Source organism: Phacochoerus africanus, chromosome 10 (genome assembly GCF_016906955.1).
Source record: "Phacochoerus africanus isolate WHEZ1 chromosome 10, ROS_Pafr_v1, whole genome shotgun sequence".
NCBI classification, from domain to species: domain Eukaryota; kingdom Metazoa; phylum Chordata; class Mammalia; order Artiodactyla; family Suidae; genus Phacochoerus; species Phacochoerus africanus.
The window spans coordinates 54,555,943-54,576,783 of NC_062553.1; the positions used below are offsets into that span (position 1 = coordinate 54,555,943).

General features: G+C 43.4%; 2 protein-coding genes across 11 annotated transcripts in view; one reads left to right on the forward strand and one right to left on the reverse strand.

The window, feature by feature from the left end:
- The window catches only part of TMEM165 (transmembrane protein 165), a 35,688-nt gene extending 24,176 nt beyond the window's left edge, over nt 1-11,512 (forward strand). The window contains 5 exon segments of the mRNA XM_047798762.1: nt 6,303-6,365; nt 6,368-6,477; nt 7,257-7,439; nt 10,672-10,777; nt 11,351-11,512. Coding sequence (XP_047654718.1) covers nt 6,303-6,365; nt 6,368-6,477; nt 7,257-7,439; nt 10,672-10,777; nt 11,351-11,427 — 539 coding nt within the window. The 3' untranslated portion in view covers nt 11,428-11,512.
- A 1,602-nt stretch (nt 11,513-13,114) lies between these two features.
- CLOCK (clock circadian regulator) overlaps nt 13,115-20,841 on the reverse strand; it is a 121,875-nt gene continuing 114,148 nt past the window's right edge. For all 10 annotated transcript variants that reach the window (XM_047798758.1, XM_047798757.1, XM_047798756.1 and 7 more), the window contains one exon: nt 13,115-20,599. In XM_047798758.1, coding sequence (XP_047654714.1) covers nt 20,435-20,599 — 165 coding nt within the window. In that variant the 3' untranslated portion in view covers nt 13,115-20,434. The remainder of the gene's footprint in view (nt 20,600-20,841) is intronic.

Below are 20,841 nucleotides of genomic sequence, written 5' to 3' on the forward strand. Positions count from 1 at the left end.
GGAGTGCTCTCTGCAGCTGCTGAGGACCATAGTGTGTACCATTGTGCCTCCCTCGGGTCTTGGCATGGAAGGAGCACTGCTGATTCTGGCCCTTGCAGGGCCACTGGCACAGCCGTGGGGCTTGTGCTTTTTTCCAGCTGTGCAGCCCACTGCTCCTGCAGGGAATGTGGACCAGTGGCCCTTTCATGGCTCTTGGCACAGAACGGGCGCCACTAGTGTGAGCCCCCACAAGGCCACTGGGTAAAGCCACAGAGTTTGTGCTTTTGCTGGTCCTGGAGGAGACCTGCACCCGAGGCCCTCTTTGGGCTCTTTTGACGCAGAACCAGCGCTGCTAGCCCAGGAGCTGTTGGCAGGAGCCTCAGAGCTTATGCTCTTCCCCTGGGCAGTCACACCGCCTCCTTAGCACTGTTTGTAGCCCTAAGGGCGGGTCTGCTGCCTTGGCTCCCAGAGCTGAGGCACACGGGGTCCTGCAGCCTGAGACGCTTGCAGGGAACAAGGCTGTAGTGGTGGATCCTGCCCCTTCCATCCAGCACCCCCAAATGATGGCCCCTAGCTCTAAGCCTGACTAAGATGCCTCAGGTTACTGCCCTCCAGTGTGGTCCCCCTATGTTCTAGTCCCTCCAGGCTGTTCCGGTATAGCCAAGCCCAGTTGTTTCCCAGGGAGCCAGCCCTAGCTCACTCTTGATCTCTGAGGTCAGAGTTTTAGTTGACAACACCTGCTGGGATTGGCACACAGTTGCCATAGTACTGACCATTTGTCACACCGATTGTTGAGTTCTACTCTAAGACTCTGAAGTTCCTCTTCTGTCCTGGTTGGTCTCCTCACTGGTGGGGGAGCTTCCCAGGGTACGAGAGCGTTTCCTCTTTCCAGCTCCCTCCTGGGGTGCAGGGCCCCTTCTTCTTGTCTCTTCTCCTGTTTCTTTTGTCCTATACAGTTTGGTGAAGTTTTTCTTGCTCTGTCATAATCCTGACATCTTTTGTCAGTGTTCAGCAGATTTCCTGTGCAAACAGTTGCATGTGTAGATGCTTTCTCAGTGTATTTGTGGGAGTAGATGAGCCTCATGTCCTACTACTCTGCCATCTTCCTCAAGACCCCCTCTCTATGGTACTTTTAAATTCTGTTTTTTAATTTTTTTTTTTTTTTTTGCTTTTTAGGGCCACACCTGTGACATATGGAAATTCCCAGGCTAGGGGCTGAATAAGAGCTGCAGCTGCTGGCCTATGCCGCAGCCTCAGCAATGCAGGATCCAAGCCATGTCTGCAACCTACACCATAGCTCATGGCAGAACCGGCTTCTTAACCCACTGAGCGAGGCCAGGGATCAAACCTGCATCCTCATGGATAGTAGTTGGGTTTGTTATTACTGAGCCACAGTGGGAACTCCTATACTCTATTTTGATTTCCTCTGATCTTTATGATTTTCTTCCTTCTGCTGACTTTAGGTTTTGTTTGTTCTTATTTTAATTCTTTTAGATGGTAGGTTAGGTTGTTAGTGTGAGATCTTCCATCTTTTTTGAGGAAGGCCTGTGTTGCTATGAATGTCCCTGTAAGAACTGCTTTTACAGGATCCCATAGATTTTATATGGTTGTCATTTGTCCCAAGGTATTTTTTAATTTCCTTTCTAATTTCCTCATTGACCCATTGGTTTTTTAGTAGCATGTTAATTGGTCTTGTGCTAAATAGTCAGTTTTTTTCTCATTTCTTTTCCTGTGGTTGATTTCCAATTTCATGCCACTGTGGTCAGAGAAGATGCTTGAAATAATTTCTGTACTTTTAAGTTTGTTGAGGTTAGTTTTGTGTCCCAGTATTTGGTCAGTCCTAGAGAATGTTCCATGTGTACTTGAGAAGAATGTATAGTCTGTTTTTTTGGCATGTAATGTCCTGAAAATATCAATTAAGTCTAACTGTTCTATTGTGTCATTTAGGATCTCTTGCCTTACTGATTTTCTGTCTAGAGGGTCTGTCTATTGTTGTGAGTGGGGTGTTAAAGTCTCCTACTGTTTTTGTCTTCCTGTCAATTTCTCCTTTAAGTCTGTTAGTATTTGTTGTAGGTATCTGCTCCTATATTAGGGGCATATATACTGACAAGTGTAATAGTCCCTTCTTTTTTTTTTTTTTTTTGTCTTTTTGCCATTTCTTGAACTGCTCCTGTGGCATATGGAGGTTCCCGGGCTAGGGGTCGAATCAGAGCTTTAGCTGCCAGCCTACGCCAGAGCCACAGCAACGCAGGATCTGAGCCACGTCTGCGACCTACACCACAGCTCACGGCAACGCCGGAACCTTGACTCACTGAGCAAGGGCAGGGACCGAACCCGCAACCTCATGGTTCCTAGTCGGATTCGTTAACCACTGCGCCACAACGGGAACTCCAATAGCCCCTTCTTGAATGGATCTTTTTATCATTAAATAGTGTCCTTCTTTGTCTTTATGACCTTTGTTTTAACATCAGTTTTGTCTGATATGAGTATTGCAGCTCGTGCTTTGCTGTCATTTCCATTTGCATGAAATACTTTTTCCATCCCCTCACTTTCAATTTATATGTGTCCTTGCCTACAAGGTGAGTCTCTTGTAGGCAACCTATTGTAGGCTTTTTTTTTTTTTTTGTCTTTTTGCCATTTCTAGGGCCGCTCCCGTGGCATACGGAGGTTCCCAGGCTAGAGGTCTAGCCAGAGCTGCAGCCACTGGCCTACACCAGAGCCACAGCAACTGGGATCCGAGCCACGTCTGCGACCTACACCACAGCTCATGGCAAAACCAGATTCTCAACCTACTGAGCAAGGCCAGGGATTGAACCCACAACCTCATAGTTCCTAGTTGGATTGTTAACCACTGCGCCACGACGGGAACTCCCCTTTTTTTTTTTTTTTAAATCCAGCCTGCCACTCTGTCTTTTGATTGGTGCATTCAGTCCATTGACATTTAAGGTATATATTGATAAATGTGTATTTATTGCCATTTCAAACCTTGTTTTCCAGTTGACTTTGTTTCTCCTTTGTTCCTTTCTTTTTTTGGTTGGTTGATTTCTTTTTATTTTATGCTGTGTCCTCTTTAGTTTTTGTGAATGTATTGTTTGGTTTTGATTTGTGGTTACCCTGTTTTTCAAGTATGTTAACCCCTTCCTATATCTTCTTGCTTTAGAAGAAGTAAGTCATATAGGCTCAAACACATTTTTAAAAAAGAAAGTCTAAATTTTCTCACTCTCCTTCCCCACATTTTATGATTTTTAGGTCCTTTTTTTACATCTTTATGCTTATCCTTTTGCTATTCCTTGTGTGTATTATTGCTTTCACAAATAGTTTTTTTTTTCTTTCTTTTTCTTTTTGATCTGTAGACTGGTGTATTTAAGTGATTACTGTCCAATTGGATATCCTCCATACTGTATCTTTTTTTATTTCTTTACCATTTAGAGGAGACCTATTTCTTTTAGAATGGGTTTAGTATTGCTGTATTCTTTCAGTTTTTGTTTAAGAAATACTTTCTTTCTCTCGTCTATTTTATATGATAATCTTGCTGGCTAGAGTATTTTAGGCTGCAGTTTTTCTCTTTTAGATCTTTGAATGTATCTTGCCACTCTCTTCTGGCCTGTAGTGTTTCTGTAGAGAAATCAGTTGATAGCCTTATGGAGGTTCCCTTATAATTAACACTGTTATTCTCTTACTGCTTTAGATTCCTCTAACTTTTGCCATTTTTATTATAATATGTCTTGCTGTGGGCCTGTTTGGGTTCAATTTGTTTGGGGCCCTCTGTGCTTCCTGTATCTTCGTATCTGTTTCATTTAGATTTGGAAAGTTTTCAGACATAATTTCTTCAAATATGTTTTCAGTCCCCTTTTCTATCTCTTCAGTCGCATTCTTTTCTTTTCTTTGGTTTTCTGTCTCCTGTCTGGATTGGGTGATTTCCATTATTGTGTCTTCCAAGTCAGTTGTTTGTTCCTCTGCATTATTCACTCTGCTGTTCAAAGCTTTTAACTCACCATTTGTCCCTGCAAATGAATTTGCTAATTTTTCTTGGTTCCTCCTTGTAGTTTCTAGTTTCTTTTAAAAGTAATCTGCATTACTCTTGATAGCCATTCTTAATTCTTTTAGAATTTTCATTACCTTCTTTTTGAACTTGGTGTCTGTTAGACTGAGAGGTCTGTTTTCTTGTTTGCTCCTTCAGGGGAATTCTTTTAACTGGGAATGGCTCCTTTGCTTCTTCATTTTGCTTATATGTTTTTCATTCTTTGTTTTTAGGGAAAACAATTATCTACTGTTGTCTTCAGGGCTATTTATATGCAGGAGTGTCCCTGGGTAGCTTCTGAGGACCTACTGGTTTTTTTGGTGGCAGCAGGGGTGCATGAGGGCTGCTTTTGGTTTGAATGTTTGCTCTCTCTTTCCTCATCGTGCGCAGACCTTTATTCCCTTGATAGGGTGTGTGCAGGTGTACAGCCTGCATGTGCTTCCAGGGAGGTGAGGGCAATGGGGAGCACCTCCAGGTGGTGCCTGGTTTCAGGGCTCTGGGCAGTGGCAATGACCCTTAGAGATGTGGGAGCAGCACCCAGAGCCTTTTACAGCAGCAGCAGTGGGAGTGTGATAGCAATGGGTACCACTGCTTTGCAGGTCCTCTGGGGCAGCAACCCCTGAGGTGACCGGGGGTGGGGGGTGGAGGGGCATACCTACTTCAGACTGAGATGGCTGCAGTGGTTTGCCCCCGGAGCCCACACAGGAGACACTCTGCTGTCCGAGAGCCTGCACATGCCCAGAGGACATTCCTAGGGCAATCCTGCCCCTCCTCTTGCTTCTCCTGTTGGCCCAGGTCTCCTCCTGTGCTCCCCAGCCTGTGGAGCACTGCTTCCTGTCTCCACACAGCCAGCCCTAGTCCTTTCCCTGGAACCAATCTCTGGCTGAGTCCCAGGCTGTGGTGTCCAGGGCCGTGGAACCGATGGTCTGTGCAGCTTTCTGCTTTTACCTCCCCAGACTGGCTGTGGTGCTTTTCTCCAAGGGTTTGAGGTCATCCACTCGGCTCACCTTCCCACCAGTCGATGTCTCTCAGGAGGGCTGGTCCTGTCCCAATTCCTTCTTTCCCGTCTTCTTTCTCTTTTCCTTTTGTTCTACCCAGTTTTGTGGATGTTTTCTTGACCTTTTTGGAATTCTCAGGTCTTCTGCCAATGTTCAGTGGATATTCTGTGTGAATCATTTTACATGTAGATGGGTTATTTTGATGTTTTTGTGGGAGAAGCTGAGCTCCACGTCTTACTCCTCTGCCATCTTGATCCTGCTCTAAACATCACTTTTAAATCTTTTTCCGTTTGTAATATAATGAACAGGGGGTGGTTTGCCTATGCAGTCAAACATTTGATGTTCAGGCAGTTTGAGAAGGGTAATCCACTTACTATCTATATGGAAATACCCTCTGGCCCTCCTGTTGTTTTTAATTACTAACTTCATATTACCGATGTATTCACTCTTAGGATTTGGGTTCTTTACATTCACTCTTAGGATTTGGGTTCTTTATAGTATCATACCATACACATGGAATTATTAGTTTTATTCCAAAAGATAAACTTTAAGTTGTTGCAAAGAGCAACATTAGAATCATGCCACATGAGAATCTTGTCATGATTCCTCACTATAGAAGTTTGTAATTTAAAGATTTGTGATGAAGAAATATCTCATAGGACAGTGCTATAGCTTCCAGGTTATGTAAGACCATGGGGTCTGTAGAAGGCATCGAAGCTAACCTCTTAACTAAAGTACTGTGCCCTGCTCTGGCCAGAGGTGTCTGGAGAGGAGCTTGCTGTCATGAGAGGGCTATGTGGTACCCCTGCCACCTTCCCTGCACCACTGACTTCCTGATGAACTGTGTTTAGTCACTGGCTATAGACCTAAGGGCTCAATATTGATGGAGGGAAAGTAAAATTTAAGGTTTTTATGTGTTAGATTTACGTCTAATGTGAACTATTTTCCCTTTAAAATAGTGGTGAGATTCCCCATTGCGCCTTAGCAAGAAGGAGTTAAGAACCCAACTACTATCCATGAGGACGCAGGTTCGATCCCTGGCCTTGCTCAGTGGGTTAAGGATCTGGCGCCAGTTGCCATGACCTGTGGTGTAAATCACAGATGTGGCTGGGATCTGGCATTGCTGTGCTGTTGTGCAGGCCGGCAGTTGCAGCTCCCATTGGACCCCTAGGCTGGGAACTTTCATATGCCACAGGTGTGGCCCTAAAAAAAAAAAAAAGAAAGAAAAAAGAGTGGTCAATTCTGATCCCTTGGTTTGTGTGTAATCTGCTAATTAACCAGATGTACTCTTGCATTTCTGGCAGTTTTGTTTGGCTACGCCACCACAGTCATCCCCAGACTGTATACATACTATGTTTCCACGGCATTGTTGCCATTTTCGGCATCAGGATGCTTCGGGAAGGCTTAAAGATGAGTCCAGATGAAGGTCAAGAAGAACTAGAAGAAGTTCAAGCAGAGTTAAAGAAAAAAGATGAAGAAGTAAGTCAGAGCGCTGTCAAATATCTGGATCAGAAAGGCACGCAACTGTTAAGAGTAAAATGGCTGAGAGGGTTTTTGTTGCTCATCCACGTGTGGTGTGTGGGCCACACAGACGTGGCTTGTTGTGCTGTGGTGTGACACTGGCTTAGTGTGAATGTGGTTGAGAAAGGACTTAGGGATGAATACTGACAGCTATAATCGGGCTCCTTATTAGACTGATTATAAGCTCCTGAAAATGGAATCTCTGTGATTTCATGTGTTTGTTTCCACAGCATCTGTGATTAACAAATGACAGTAAATATTGTTTGATTTTGTTGGGGAGAAGTGGAAAATTTGAAAATACAGCATTTGTTGCTATGTGAGACCAGTGGTTCAAAAGAGAAGTTTGGGGGAGTTCCTTTTGTGGCTCAGTGGTAATAAACCTGACTAGGATCCATGAGGATGCAGATTCAATCCCTGGCCTCACTCAGTGGGTTAAGGATCCAGCGTTGCCATGAGCCGTGGTGTAGGTTGCAGACGCGGCTCAGATCCTGCATTGCTGTGGCTGTGGTGCAGGCTTGCAGCTGTAGCTCTGATTAGACCCCTAAACTGGGAAGCTCCATATGCCATGGGGGCAGCCCTAAAAACCAAAAAAAAAAGGTTTAGGGTCACTCACATAACTAGCTTCTCTAAGTGTATTCCCATAAAATTTAAACACTTTTTAAAGAAAGATTAAGTAATCGTGTGCTGTATCAATTGCATTCCTGGGTTTGATGTCTTTTTTTTTTTTTTTAATTTAGTTTCAACGAACCAAACTCTTAAATGGACCAGGAGATGTTGAAACGGGTACAAGCACAACAATACCTCAAAAAAAGTGGCTGCATTTTATTTCACCCATCTTTGTTCAAGCTCTTACATTAACATTCTTAGCAGAATGGGGTGACCGCTCTCAGCTAACTACAATTGTCCTGGCAGCTAGAGAGGTGAGTGGTCCTGGGAGGCGGCTGCTGCTTTCACAGGTGGGCATCACCAGAGCTGCTTTGCTCTGGAGGACACAGGCTGAGGGGTGACTCATACCCCAGACTCTGCTCTGGAGCTGACAGCCCTGCTCCTCAGAGCCTGAGCCTCTTCGGTTTCTGCCTTGGTCTGATGGCTCTTTGGATTTCTCTTCCCAGCGGTTTTGTCACAATGACAGCGTGGCAGTTGTTTAGGCTTAGTTCTCTTCTTTTTCTCAGCACCTCCCTTTGTATACTTGAGAACATATATTTGTATATTATTATTGAGGGCTAATTTGATAAATACCTAAAGCCTTAAAAGTAGGTAGCTTTGGGTTCTTCTTTTTAGTTCCTTGTGCTAAAAAAAAAAAAAAAAAAAAAAAATTGAATGATGCAAAGATTACTTATAAAATTCGTAAAGTCTTGGCCCCAGAATACCCAGGCCTAGGATGGAAAGCGAGAAGAACCCTCAGGTTGCCTCATTTGACACTTTGCCGATAAAGAACCCGAGGCCTGGAGCAATGGGGTTACTGTCAGAGGACAAGCACTAGAGCTGGAGCTTGCCTCTAGGCTTTTCTGCTGTCTCTTGTCCATTTTCTAAGAAAATGTTGAATCTTGATCTCATTTGAGGGGAATGGTAAAGTCTTAGATGAGGTGACTGTTATACTCATGCAGATGCAGCCTTGCTTAGGAGATGGTGTAGAATGGAAGGCCAGCTGCCTTTCAGCTCTTCTGGATCTTAACTAATGCTTTTTCTTTGTAAAAACATCTGCTAAATTATATTGTTTTTAATCCGATAAGGTTTTACAAGGAAGCTTGATTTGAATTTTTTAACTCCTAGGTATTTACCTACCAGAAATCAAGCAGTTCCTTAATGTAGGTTTCAGTCCAAACTATAAAACAAGAGTTGATGGAGTTCCCATCAACTGGGTGGGAACAAATGGCTGAGTGGTGAACGAATCCTATTAGGAATCTTGAGGTTGCGGGTTCGATCCCTGGCCTCGCTTGATGGGTTAAGGATCTGGCGTTGCTGTGAGCTGTGGTGTAGGTTGCAGATGTGGCTCGGCTCTGGTGTTGCTGTGGCTGCAGCTTAGGCCAGTGGCTACGGCTCTGATTAGACCCCTAGCCTGGGAACCTCCATGTGCCGCAGGAGCGGCCCTAGAAAATACAAAAAAAAAAGAGTTAAAGATGAGGGCCGAAAATAGTTGAGGCCGGGCTGTTGTGTCAGGGAAGCCTCAAAAATGCTGTTCTTGGGGGGTGGGGGGAAGAACTCAAGTTTTCATTTGATTCCCATATTCAAAAATAAATTTTATTTTAAAATGTCATTTTAATGGCTTTGCCCTATATTTTTAGATCTCTAGTCTTTATTGGCATCCAGAGAACCAGAATTGGAAGTGATCATTTTATGGTGATAGTGATTCTGCCACATGAGCTGTGATGACGGTAGAATCACTGTGCCATTTGTGACAGGGCGACTTGGGATGGGCACACGCTGACCACTCTGCTGCCACACCTGCTTCCCAGTGGCTCTGGGGGAAACAGGCTAATGGGGCAGCGCCCCCGACTGGCCAGCCCTTAGTGCTAGGAGCCCCCACAGCGCAGGGGCAGGCAGTGCAGAGGTGCCCTTGGCTGCTTTGTTCCCCTAATGCTCCTTCTTTCGTTGGTAATTTTGTACAAACCATGCAGTAGGCTAGTCCAGTCCATTTTGGTCTGATCTTTTTTGCTTCCAGTATGATTAGTGTTCCCACAGTGGTTTTCAGAGTCCTAGTGTTGAGGTGTTAATGTCTACTGCGGGAAAAAAAGTTCCAGGGTCAAAGAAATTTGGCAAACAATATATCTTGTTTTTTTTGAAGGCTACATGTTTGGAAGATTGAGTATACAAAAGAACCAAGACTCTGAGAAGTCTTGTATTAAAAGAACCACTGAATTGTATTTAATCCAATGATTTTTCAAGTATTGCTTTCAAATAGAATGAGGCAGCCACCTTCTGGGAGGTAGTTTTAGAAGTTGTAATAGACAAAATCTGGGATGCAGCGCCCATTCTCCGGGGTGTCTGCACGGTGTCACGAAAGCTGAAGACATCGTTTGTTCATTGCCACTGTCACTCATGGTGGCCCCAGGGCTCCCACTTAAATTGGTGCCCTTCTGCCAGCTTGGTGGTGTGAGCGCTTTAACGTGCTCAAGACTGTTGTTCTCATCTACAGAGGCCTACCCCCTTGCTCAGTTCTGCTTCTCCAGAGAAGCCTCTTTCTTCCTCCCTTCCCTCAGTCTGAGGGGGCTTGGCCGGGAGGGGACTTACTGCTAAGCACACGGGACTCTCGTTCTGACCTCAGCAGTGTCACGCGGATTTGGTGGTTTGCGTCCACGGCAGCCAGCGAGGCTCCCACGTGGTCCTCTCAGCGGCTAGTTGCTAGGCCACCTGCTGGTCTCCCTTGGGCTCCTCCAGCTGTTGTCCCTTTAGCGCTGCCTTCTTCCTGGTCATGGCCCCCTGCTGCCTCTGCCTTTTTAACCACATTGCTGCTTCCTTCGGAGAACTGGGGGTGGAACTCTGTCAGGCCTGATTTTTCTTTCTTGAGTATCAGCCCCTTAACCACAAAGATCGTCAGTCGTGCCTCGGCTTCTCGAGTCTCCCACGCCAGTCCAGGCCAGCCTGTCCCTTCCCAGAGCCACCACAGTGGCCTCCCCATTGGTCACTGCCTGGTCCTCTCCCCTACAGCTTACACCTTCTCTGTCACCCTCCGGCCGAACACCAGTCAGCGCCTGCAAGTCTGAGCTCCCTGCCTGGAGGGTCCTCAGGACCTGCCCCCAACCCAACCAGGTCCGCTGGCCACTCTCGAGGGCTCGTTTCTTGGCAGCTCTTGCTGTCTGCCAAACGCCTCCATGGCCTTGGGCAGGTGCTGCCTGGGGGAGGATGGGGCACAGTCACCCTGCCCCTACGGCCCCGCGGTTCCCTCCCAGGCTCACGTGCAGCCTCCCAAGAGCCCAATGGTGCCAGGAATTAAGGCCAAGTGCTGAGAGGTTGAAGGGGATTGTCTTGATTTGACTTTCTCCTGCTTTCGTCCCTGCTCCTAGGTGTGACTGGAACTTAACCCTTTAAGTAGCTAGGGCACGTTTCATAAATTACAGAGCCCTGAATTTGTCGCCAGTAGTGACCCTATTTTCTTTCTCGTAGCAGTTGCAACCCTGGCTTCAGACTAATGCCAGTTACACTTTTTTCCAGGATCCCTACGGTGTGGCCGTGGGCGGGGCAGTGGGACACTGCTTATGCACCGGACTGGCAGTGATTGGAGGAAGAATGGTAGCCCAGAAAATCTCTGTCAGAACTGGTGAGTCTTTGTCATTAATTTTAACTTTCAGAATCACTGAGGAAGAAAAAGCCTTTCTTTTGAAGCAGACTCAGTCTTTGTTAAGATAATCTCAGACATGGACTGCTTTCCAGACAGGTGGAGGTTAAGAAAATACAACATCATGTAAAGGCATTGCTAGAGCCATAGTAGCTTTTTGTCCACATGTTAATAAAGTCAGTGAAACAATCACATGGAAATATGAGAACTTTTTAGCTTTGAAAATGTCTTAAAAGAATCATCGGTGGAAACCATAGTCATTGATTCTGATGAAAATTTCCTATGTAGCCAATAGATCTTAAAGATGGAAGAACAACACTCTGCTGGTCGGAAGTTGAAAATTCTCCTTTATAGCTGGGTTTTTAATATGAGTTCTGTTGCTTCTGTTATTAAAACAGTGCTGGGGAATAAACTGATTCTTAACTGTTCAGAGTTGGGCATGCTAAGTATTTTGCTTTGGAAATGAGGCTTAAGTGTTTTTGAAGAGTAATAGGTAACATTCTGGCATAATTAATAGAGGACTTTTGCCTTAAGCTTTTTTCTGTTCTCTTACAGTGACAATCATAGGAGGCATCGTATTTTTGGCGTTTGCATTTTCTGCACTATTTATAAGTCCGGATTCTGGTTTTTAACAAGCTATTTTCCTTTGTATTTTAGTTTTAAGATAGGTAACTCGATGTACATATGTATATTATAACTAAAAGTGGTGGAAAACACTGTATTTTGTAGCATCAATTTGTGAGTTTGACCCATTTAATGAAAGTATTATGTCCCAAAGAAATAATCACTGATTTTATTTGCAACACGAATTTTTAAAAGAAACCTGTTATCTAAAGCGTGGATTTTTTTTTCTTCCTCCAGCACAATTATGTTAACATGGTCTGCATTTTTCAAGTTTTTGGTTCGGGCGAGGGGTGGGCAGTGGACAGAGCCACTGGGCATTGGGGTCTGTCTGCACTAGATTTGCTTTCAGCTGACCCATTTTTAAGGAATTTACCATTCTTCTCCTGCATCACTGAGGTGCTTTAAGCAGTTTACCTTAATTTTTCTTGGGGGGAAGAATGAATGAATTTCTCTTTTAAAGTATTTTCTGGGGTTGGTAAGCAGTGATTTAATCAGAAGTCTTTTCAGAAAGTATTACTGTTGGTAACATGTAAGACTTGTTTGCCAGGTCCAGTCTTCCTCTTTTTAATTGGGTAGGAAACCCAATATAATAACAGTCAATATTTGACCATGCAGACTTACCAAATTAAAAGAGAATACTATGAGTGTATTCATATTTTTTCTATATTGAATAGAAAAATGTAACAGATACAACAGAAATAAAAGTGATATGACTGACCCATGCTGGTTTTCCCATGTGTGTCATGTGAGTTCATAACTTTGCAATCTGTCAAAGCCATCTTAATGTTTATAGACCAGTTTCTAAAGTGGATACAAAGAACAGCAGCCTAACATTGTGTTCTAAGCACTGTCTTAACCTTCACACCATTTTGTGAAGGAGAAGGTACTAAGAGAAGTTAAAGAAAAGTAACTCACCCAGGCTTACATGGTAGAGCAGGAGGTCAAACCAGACAGGTTAGTCTCTATTAGATTAGAGACTAATCAGTGATTATGGTCAAGGCTGTCTTACTTTATTGTGGCAACTTGAGAAATCACTAGCATTTAAAAATCAGAATATTCTAACTTGAATGCTAATTATATTCCATCCAGACAGCATAACTGCCTTCTCCCAGCCTGATATGTTCTGTTGCCATAGGCAGTAACACTGCTGTCAGCTGCAGGTTTGATCCTTGGCCTTGCCCTGTGGGTTAAGGATCCCACGTTGCTGTGGCTGTGGTGTGGGCTGGCTGCTGTAGCTCTGATTCAACCCCTAGCCTGGCAACTTTATATGCAGCACTAGCAGCCCTAAAAAGACAAAAAAAAAAAAAAGTCATTTTTTAAAGAAACTTTAGGAAGTTCTCTACCATGGAAAGTATGTATTACAGGGTGAAAACAAAACATCCGTAGGAATAAAGCAGCGTTAAGTCTCCAGACTACACTGTCATTTTCTGCAGTGAAGTGCCCATAATCCTTCGAGGAATTTTACATCCTTTTTTGTCCTTGTTAGCAAGTAGCTAGTACCGCAGGTGGCCTGGTCCCAGCATTGGAGGCGCAGGGCTAAAGTTAAGGTGACAGCGCAGCTTCCCGAGGCCCCACCACCTCAGAACTGGATCCAACTCCTCAGAGAACTTGGCAGCACAGACCTTAGCTACCAGGTAAAAACTGCTGATACAATCCTACTCCACTGCTGAATAAAGGAAAGGAAATGGTCATGGGTAGTGATTTTAAAATATTTAATATTCTTCAAAATCCAAAATAATGTGGTTCTTACAAGTTATGTACCACACGAAGCAGGTGTTATTTTGAGAAACGCAGGGGATCCTGGAAAACAGCACTGAGGTATTTATTTTTAAAACTGTACAAGGAGAGACAGTCTAAATTTAGTCATTTTACATTTTACAAAAGAAACTCAAATGCTCCTGCTTGGCTCTTTTGCTGTCATTTTAGGTTCTGAAAACATTACAAGAGTCTGTGGGAAAGAGCAGTATAATAGTACATGTAGTTTAAAACTGCACATCATCACCTGGAAAAATGATGCTACAGCAAGAGCCTGAGTGGAGGCAGGCTGGTAACACGTGTACTTCTTCTCAAAGGGCAGCTGTGAGAAGCAGGTGCGCCAATTGTAACACCAAATTAAAATAGCAATATTGGTAACAAAATGATCCACATTTTATACAGTATTCCGTTTCCAAACACAGCTCATGAAAATCAGGAGAACCTAAAATAGCACCGTTGAAACCAGTCACTATCCCATCGTGCTTCTGTGCAGTTCAGGATCGGGTTGAAGATGTTACTTGGAAACTGTCAGTCTTGTTTTTGCAGATCAATTTGGATTTCAACTGAATGCTTGCTTTAGGAAAACTAGGTATTCTTACCTAGTATCAGTCAGCCACGTATATGTAGCTCCACCCTTTCTGAAGGAAGGACAGGCTCTAATTTTAACTGAGAAACCAAAACCAAGCATTAAGGACCCATCAGTGTCAAGAGGAAGCACACTAAGAACCACACAGAACACTGCAAAGAGTGGTGTCTGTTTTCACAACTACCACCTGATGTTAACAATGAAAAATTTGCAGGAATAAACTTTTTTGCCCTAACTGGTTTCAATACAGCACTGAATTTAACTCGTCTTTGGGCTTCAGTCTCTACATAATGTGCAAAAGGCTACACCAAGGGCTGTCCCCAACTTACCGCACAACAAGACACATTCAGGACAATTCTAGGATGTCGGTGACAGCTGTTCTGGCTGACATCTATGAAGGAAGAGATGTTTCCTAGCCAAAATTTATTTCTTCTTGATGATGATAGCCTAGTTACATAATACATCAATCTGAATACAGCTTTTCCTACATTTTAACTCTTTAGTACTGGCACAACCATTGCCAGCAGTGGATCTGGACCAGTACCAGCCAACTCAAAACACATCATAAAACATCTGAATGGCATTTTTAAAATGATGTCAGTTTGTTTCCTCAGAAATTTAAATGCATGATCTGAAAACATCACATCTTCAATTTAGTCCTTAGGGTGAAGAAATATTTTTTACATCATTAAATCCAACTTGGGGTTGACACACTTTAACTACCATTCTCTAAAGGATCCCAAAGCTAGTGTGTGCTCTGTACCTGGCCTGTGGGACTCAAAAGCTCTGGGCGCCCTAAGGAGTTGAATTCTATTCTAATGTAGACCAGCACAAGTGCCCTCAAATGTCTAGGTTTCAAATGGTCCAACCCTGCTTTGTTGGACCGTGTGCCATGTATGAAGGTTTGGTTTGGCTTTTGTTTTTAAAGGACCAAGCAACATGACACTATAAAGACAGGAAACTTTTTTTGCAGGCAAGTTTGCAGTGTGCGTACACCATTCCACTTGTATTTAAGGACTTCAGATGAACTTGAAATTAATACAGATATGATAGTGACGGCCATTAGAAGATGCTGATTGTTTTAATAATATGTTCCCAGATGGGTGAAACAGGGAACATTTGCCATGGCTTCTGTCATACTGGCCTCTGGCTGTGTTGGGAAAGCTACCATATAAAAATGCCCATAAAATAGAAAAGGCAGCAAGTGAAACCAGAAAAAGGCTGGAGCTAAATGAAGCAGATTTGAAAGGAGGTACCTTTACTTTCTCTGAGCTAAGTTGAGAAACACATGGGCACCTGGATTGGGCTCCACTGCTGCCCTGAACACACATGGATGGCCACGGAGAAGTGTCCCCAGCCCAGGGACATGGCCACAGAGGGGCGTCACCAGCCCAGGGACAGCCCCAGGTAAGGAGAGCCGGTCCTCTAAGGAGAAGTACAAGGCAGAACAAAACAAACCACAATTAAATACATGACACTGTGAAATAACTCTGATGAGAAAACAACACAAAGATATTTAAAAATATAAATAAATACATTTAGCCATTTTTATTCAAGAAACCCAGAGAACTGCTCTCAAAGCAATTGCTTCTTTAAAAACCACTTTCTAAATTCTCTCATAAATACTATTTTGATTGTCACTTAATGCAGCACCTCAGTGTTTGCTGGTGGTGGTGATGGAATTTTACTTAATGACGTCTCTTCATAAACTACATCCTATTTCACTAAAGAATGTTTCCTTAGGAAAGCCCAGGCAGCTTACAAAACATAGTTACTCAAAAACAGAACCTGCAAAGTATTGTTTTATTTAAGAAAAACAAGGAATGTAGTGTTAAATTATGACATGGGGAAAAAAGTATGCAAAACAGTCACATGGAAAGAAACTTAGTTTTTCATGATCCACGTTTACTTAATTTCTGTGAGCTGTTCAATACTGTTTTAAATATCCTGAATTAATAGCTATACCAACAAAATCCATCCCCAGTGTTTCCACAGGAGATGTTAAGACCAATTTTTCCTGTTTTTTTCAACCAAAGTAGTCTTTCTAAAGTCATTTTTGTGCAAAAATGTTACAAGAGCAATTCAAATGGCAACACTGAAACGACATGCCAACATTTCAGCACACATTTAAAACACCCAGAGTAATTCTTGAAGTTATTATATTCTAAAATCTTACTACCAATCACTTTAGGATAGTTGTACACATCTATTCACACTGATGCAGTTTTCCCAGACCTTTGAAAACAAACAGACTCAATGGTCTCTTTTGGTGTCTACACAATAGATAGGCAGCATAGGTTTACAATAGTGTCTGAACAGAACCAGGCATCTACAGTCTCAACTCCCTCACATTCAAGACAAAAGTCCAAGTTCATTTGGCTACCTTGCAGTCACTCCTCTAAACCTACTATGGTTCACTGGATCTAAACATTTCTCAGAAATGTCATTTAAAATTTTCATCTAAGTGATGATTTGGGGACCCTTCAGAAATGGTAATATCTAAGATAATAAGCTTTATCAAAATGAATAATTACAATAAAGTGCTTGTTACCTTTTAAAATGATGCTCTTAGACTGTGGTGTGCTGTTTGCGAAGTGTGTGCGATTCCTATAGGAAGGATCCCCGGGCATGAGAGTCGGGGCTTCTCACCTGTCTCAGGAGCAGCAGCACTGGCTGGGGGCTGGGGCTGGCCGCAGCCCCAGTGCGGAGGCTATGCTAATGCTATATGGCAAAGGGGACCTGGGTTCCAGGGCAGGAGGCGTGCGAAGGGTTCCTACTGTATTGAGTTATATACAAATATATTAAATATGCTATAAAAATAGTCAGCTCTTTTCCTTTGCTATTATTCAGAAGCTCCTTTTAGAAGAATGCTTATCCACCCCAAACAAAAGACTTGTTTCCAATCACGATAAAAATGGCAAGTGCCTTATGTGCTGTTTCCTTCCCTACGTTTAAACATTCCAGTCAGCTTATTCCTGGCTAGACTCAGCAATAGCAACATCCAGTGTTTCCACCTCTTCCAACACTGACTCCTGAGGAACTGAGAACAGGGGCACAGATATTGGAAGGGTTATGGACTTGAGTGAGTTTACACAAATATGTCAATAAACTTCTGATCACTAGAGAAATAGAGAAAAAAAAAGTAGAAATGAGCAATACTACAGCAAAATGCTATTTGTAGCCCACTTTAAAAAAGTTTACCTCAATGTAGTGGAAACATTTTAAAACATGCTGAGTAGTATCCAGTTTAAACTAATTCTCACCTGTCTGTAGGGCAGGCAAACAGCTGCCAGAAAGGCCCCTTCCGAAGGCTTCCTGAGCAAAGGTTCATCTCCTTTCACCACACAGAGACCCCTGCAGAGCTGCCCTGCCTGGGGCCTGGCTCACACAGATGGCTTTAAGGCAATTACTGAAGAACTCAAATAACATCTTGACTACCCTGCACTGAGTATCCTCTGACACACTCCTCAAAGTCACTGGCATCCTCTGACTAGTACATTCCTAAACCACGTTGAAGTGATAACGCAAAGCACAGGACTCCAGTTACCCCCTCAACTCAGGACAGAGCTGGGAGACGACTGACTGGACTGACTGACTTGTAGCCCTCATCCCCCATGTTTACTGTTCTGCAAATATTTTCACTGAAATGAAGTACTTGAGGGTCTTGGTTCTGGTCTGACAACTTCTGGCAGCAACTTCATGAAGCCTTGTAGTGCTCACTGGTAGTTGTTAAAACCCAGTGCCCACACAGTGCAAAGAAGATAACTGCAAGACAGCCAACAGCTACCGCCCAGAACAGTGATAATGTGTTTTTTGTTTGTTTGTTTGTTTTTAAGAAAAGCTGAATGTCTATGAGAATAAAGCAGAGGGAAGTAAGATTTTTAAGTAACTGAAAGGTGCTCCTATTTGGTATTTTTTCATGACTTAGATTGGGAATTTTAATGAACAACTTTGGCTACAGAAATGAATGAAATGAGACAGCAGCAGGGTCTTCATTGACACCTCCAGTCTCCACCTGTGGGGGTGTGAGGGGGAGCTCTGTAACCGGAGGGCCAGGGGAACAGGAGGAAGAAAGCCATGCGAGGAGGAGCTGAGGCAAAAAAGCAAAGCGGCTAGCTGCTCTTCAAAACGCAGCAACCAGGTCTAAGCAAGAACAAACACAAAATAACCTGTCCCGAGGAACAACAAAAATTATAAAGCAAACTCCTGTCTAATTTTCTTCCCTAGTATTGTGAGGATGACAATACTCAAAAGGTCTGGCAGAGGAGACGGTGAACCAACCGTCTAGAGGTAGGTTTACCTCGTGGCTTGGCTTATGCTTGGCGTGTGTTGACCTGAACACGGTGCTCACGGCTCCAGCTTTCTTTTTACCTACGGGACTCAGGAGACACTGGGGGATTTAACAGTTTTTTGCGTCGCTTGTGTGCTGAATCTGCATCACTGCATACCACCACTAAGCAAACGAGGCACAACCCAGAAACAAATGGAGAGGCATAGGTAAGAGGCGACTCGAAGGGGGAAAGGCTGCTGTGTGTGTCTGTGGCAGCCGTGTGTCCACGTGCGCATATGCACAAAGCATATGCTCACTTTGACTCTAGTCTTGACATTCATGAGAAAGTCAACACCCTCTTTCAATGATCACTTAGCTAGAAGAGGAGTCCTTGATATGTAATTACTGACTGGCATCTAGTGACACTCCTTTTATAGAGAGTAGGTACCAACTTTCTTTGGTCGTTTTCTTTTCAGCATTAATTTTCTAGTTTAAGTGTGGCCAGGTATGGTTTCCCACAGAAAGACAAAGTCCATCCCTTAAGGTTAATAGTAAAGCTGAGGACAGAAAAGTCTTAACAACAGACTGACACCCTCCCCACTCCGCTGTTATGCAGCAACTCCATATTAGGTTATTTTCATTGTTCAAAACCTTTTCTGCTTAACAACCTTAATTCTGTCATACATTCTCTTTTAAGGTCAGTTTTGATTTATTACGGCTTGCTTTAGTTAGCTTGCCTTTCCTCAATCATTTTTGATATTCTAATAAGATAGTTTCCCATTAATTTTTCTTTGTTCTGTAATTATAATTATTAGTACCATAAAATATATAATCTTTGTAATGTATGCAGTTCTGGTTGGAACTTACTACCTGTATAATATGATACTGCCGCCAGCTGAAATCTTAGTTCACGTTTATGAAGCATGTGAGCTAAAATATTCTAGGGTTGCTGTGAAGAGAAAGCCAATTTCTACTTCTTTTTTCTTTGTAGGATGTTAAGGTCATACTGAGCAAATAGTTACTAGTAATTTCTAAATGATTACACAGCTTTAAGAAAAATGCTGATTTAGGAAAATAATTTTGTGATCATATGAATAACTCCGAGAGTGTCATTAGGATGTCACCTTTTATTTCAAAATTCCTTGAACCTCTAAACTAAGAGGCTCAGTCTTCACAGGAACTTAATGGCACTGACATCCACATGCTATTAAAAATGTACTAAGATTTCCAAACTGCTACTGAAACCAGACAATGAGTTCAAGATGGTGAATTCTCACCTGAATCAAAATCAAGGCACTATGGGTTTTTTTTTTCCCCTCAAATAACCCTGAATCATATCTAAAAGAAGCATTAAAACTGTGAAGAATAAAAAGATTCCAACAAATCCTAAAAGTTAAAATTCCCACCAGTGAGAATGCTAAAAAGTGCCTAAAATATTTTGTGTGCAAATTTTACTCTTCTAACTGAAACATTCTTGAAATTACTTTCAGGCTTGTTGAAAACCATTTACACAACTATTTCCACTATGAACTAGATCAAAATATGTGATCAAACCTCCCAACTATCTGAAAACAGTGCAAATCCTATTTGCAAACATAATTGAAAAATAATGAAACGAGGGATATTTCTGAGTAACTTGAAGATTCTGTTTCAAATCATTTAACCTGAAAAAACATCCATCCCCAGCAGCACATCACACCTCCCTGAACAAACTGTGACGTCGCAGCCAAAGCAGGAACAGAAAGCCCTGTGCCAGGGACCCAACACGACTGTGCTGTGAACAGGAGGGGAGAGAGAGGCTCTATCAGTTTGCATGAGGCATCAGAATCTAGGGAAATGTACGCACATCTCGGAGGAGACAATCTCTGCATGCAGCATACGAAATGTTTTGCTTTCTGTCCTTTTATCCAGACATATACATACTATTGTTTTTACAGCATCTGTACACAGAGAACGTAAAGCTACACGGCTCTGAAATGAATTACGATTCCATCACGGCCTCACTGTAAGCAAAGCCCTGATGGGGCAGCGCTGCGTCCTCCCACACGTGAACACAGGCACAGAACCACCAAGTCACTGTCAGGGCCTTTCTGATTCACCGCAGGTCACGTTTCATAGCTGAGCTTCTTAACGTTTGGCAACATACTCTTCTTCCAGCAAATGATTTCTGGGTAAGTACAGCAGGGGGAGAACTGGCTGTGGCCCCCCGCCCCCATCCCCTCCCTCTGGCCGCCATCTGACACACCTGCAGCACGAGGCAGCGTCCTCCCTGCTACCAAACTCCAGGAGCTAGAACACTCAATACTGCATCTCATGAAACCGCTGGAACTTTCCATCCCATTCTCAGATCATCTGAGCAACTGCAAGGCCCTTCTGGCTGGAGGGCACAGAGGATGCGCCGACACTACTGCGGCTGAACCTTGGAAGGGTCGGTCAGAGCATCAGTCCTGTGCCGACTCAGCTGCTGCTGCTGCTGCTGGTGTGACTGAGGGAAAGGGCCCTGCTGCAGGGGAAATGCAGCAGAGAGGATCAGCTGAGCTGAGGGGCTCCCCCGGAGCAACCTGGAAGTCTGAACACACAAATGGATTAGGCATCACCATGGGACCACCAGACACACCGGCCACACTGAGAGCTACTCAAGCTACCCACTCTCCACAGGGACAAGATCTGTCCCAAAGTTTTGCTTTTTCATGTAAAAATAATGTTTTGGAAAATGCTTATGAGGCTTTCCTTTTTTTTTTTTTTTGTCTTTTGTCTTTTTAGGGCCACACTCATGACATACAGAGGTTCCCAGGCCAGGGGTCGAATCAG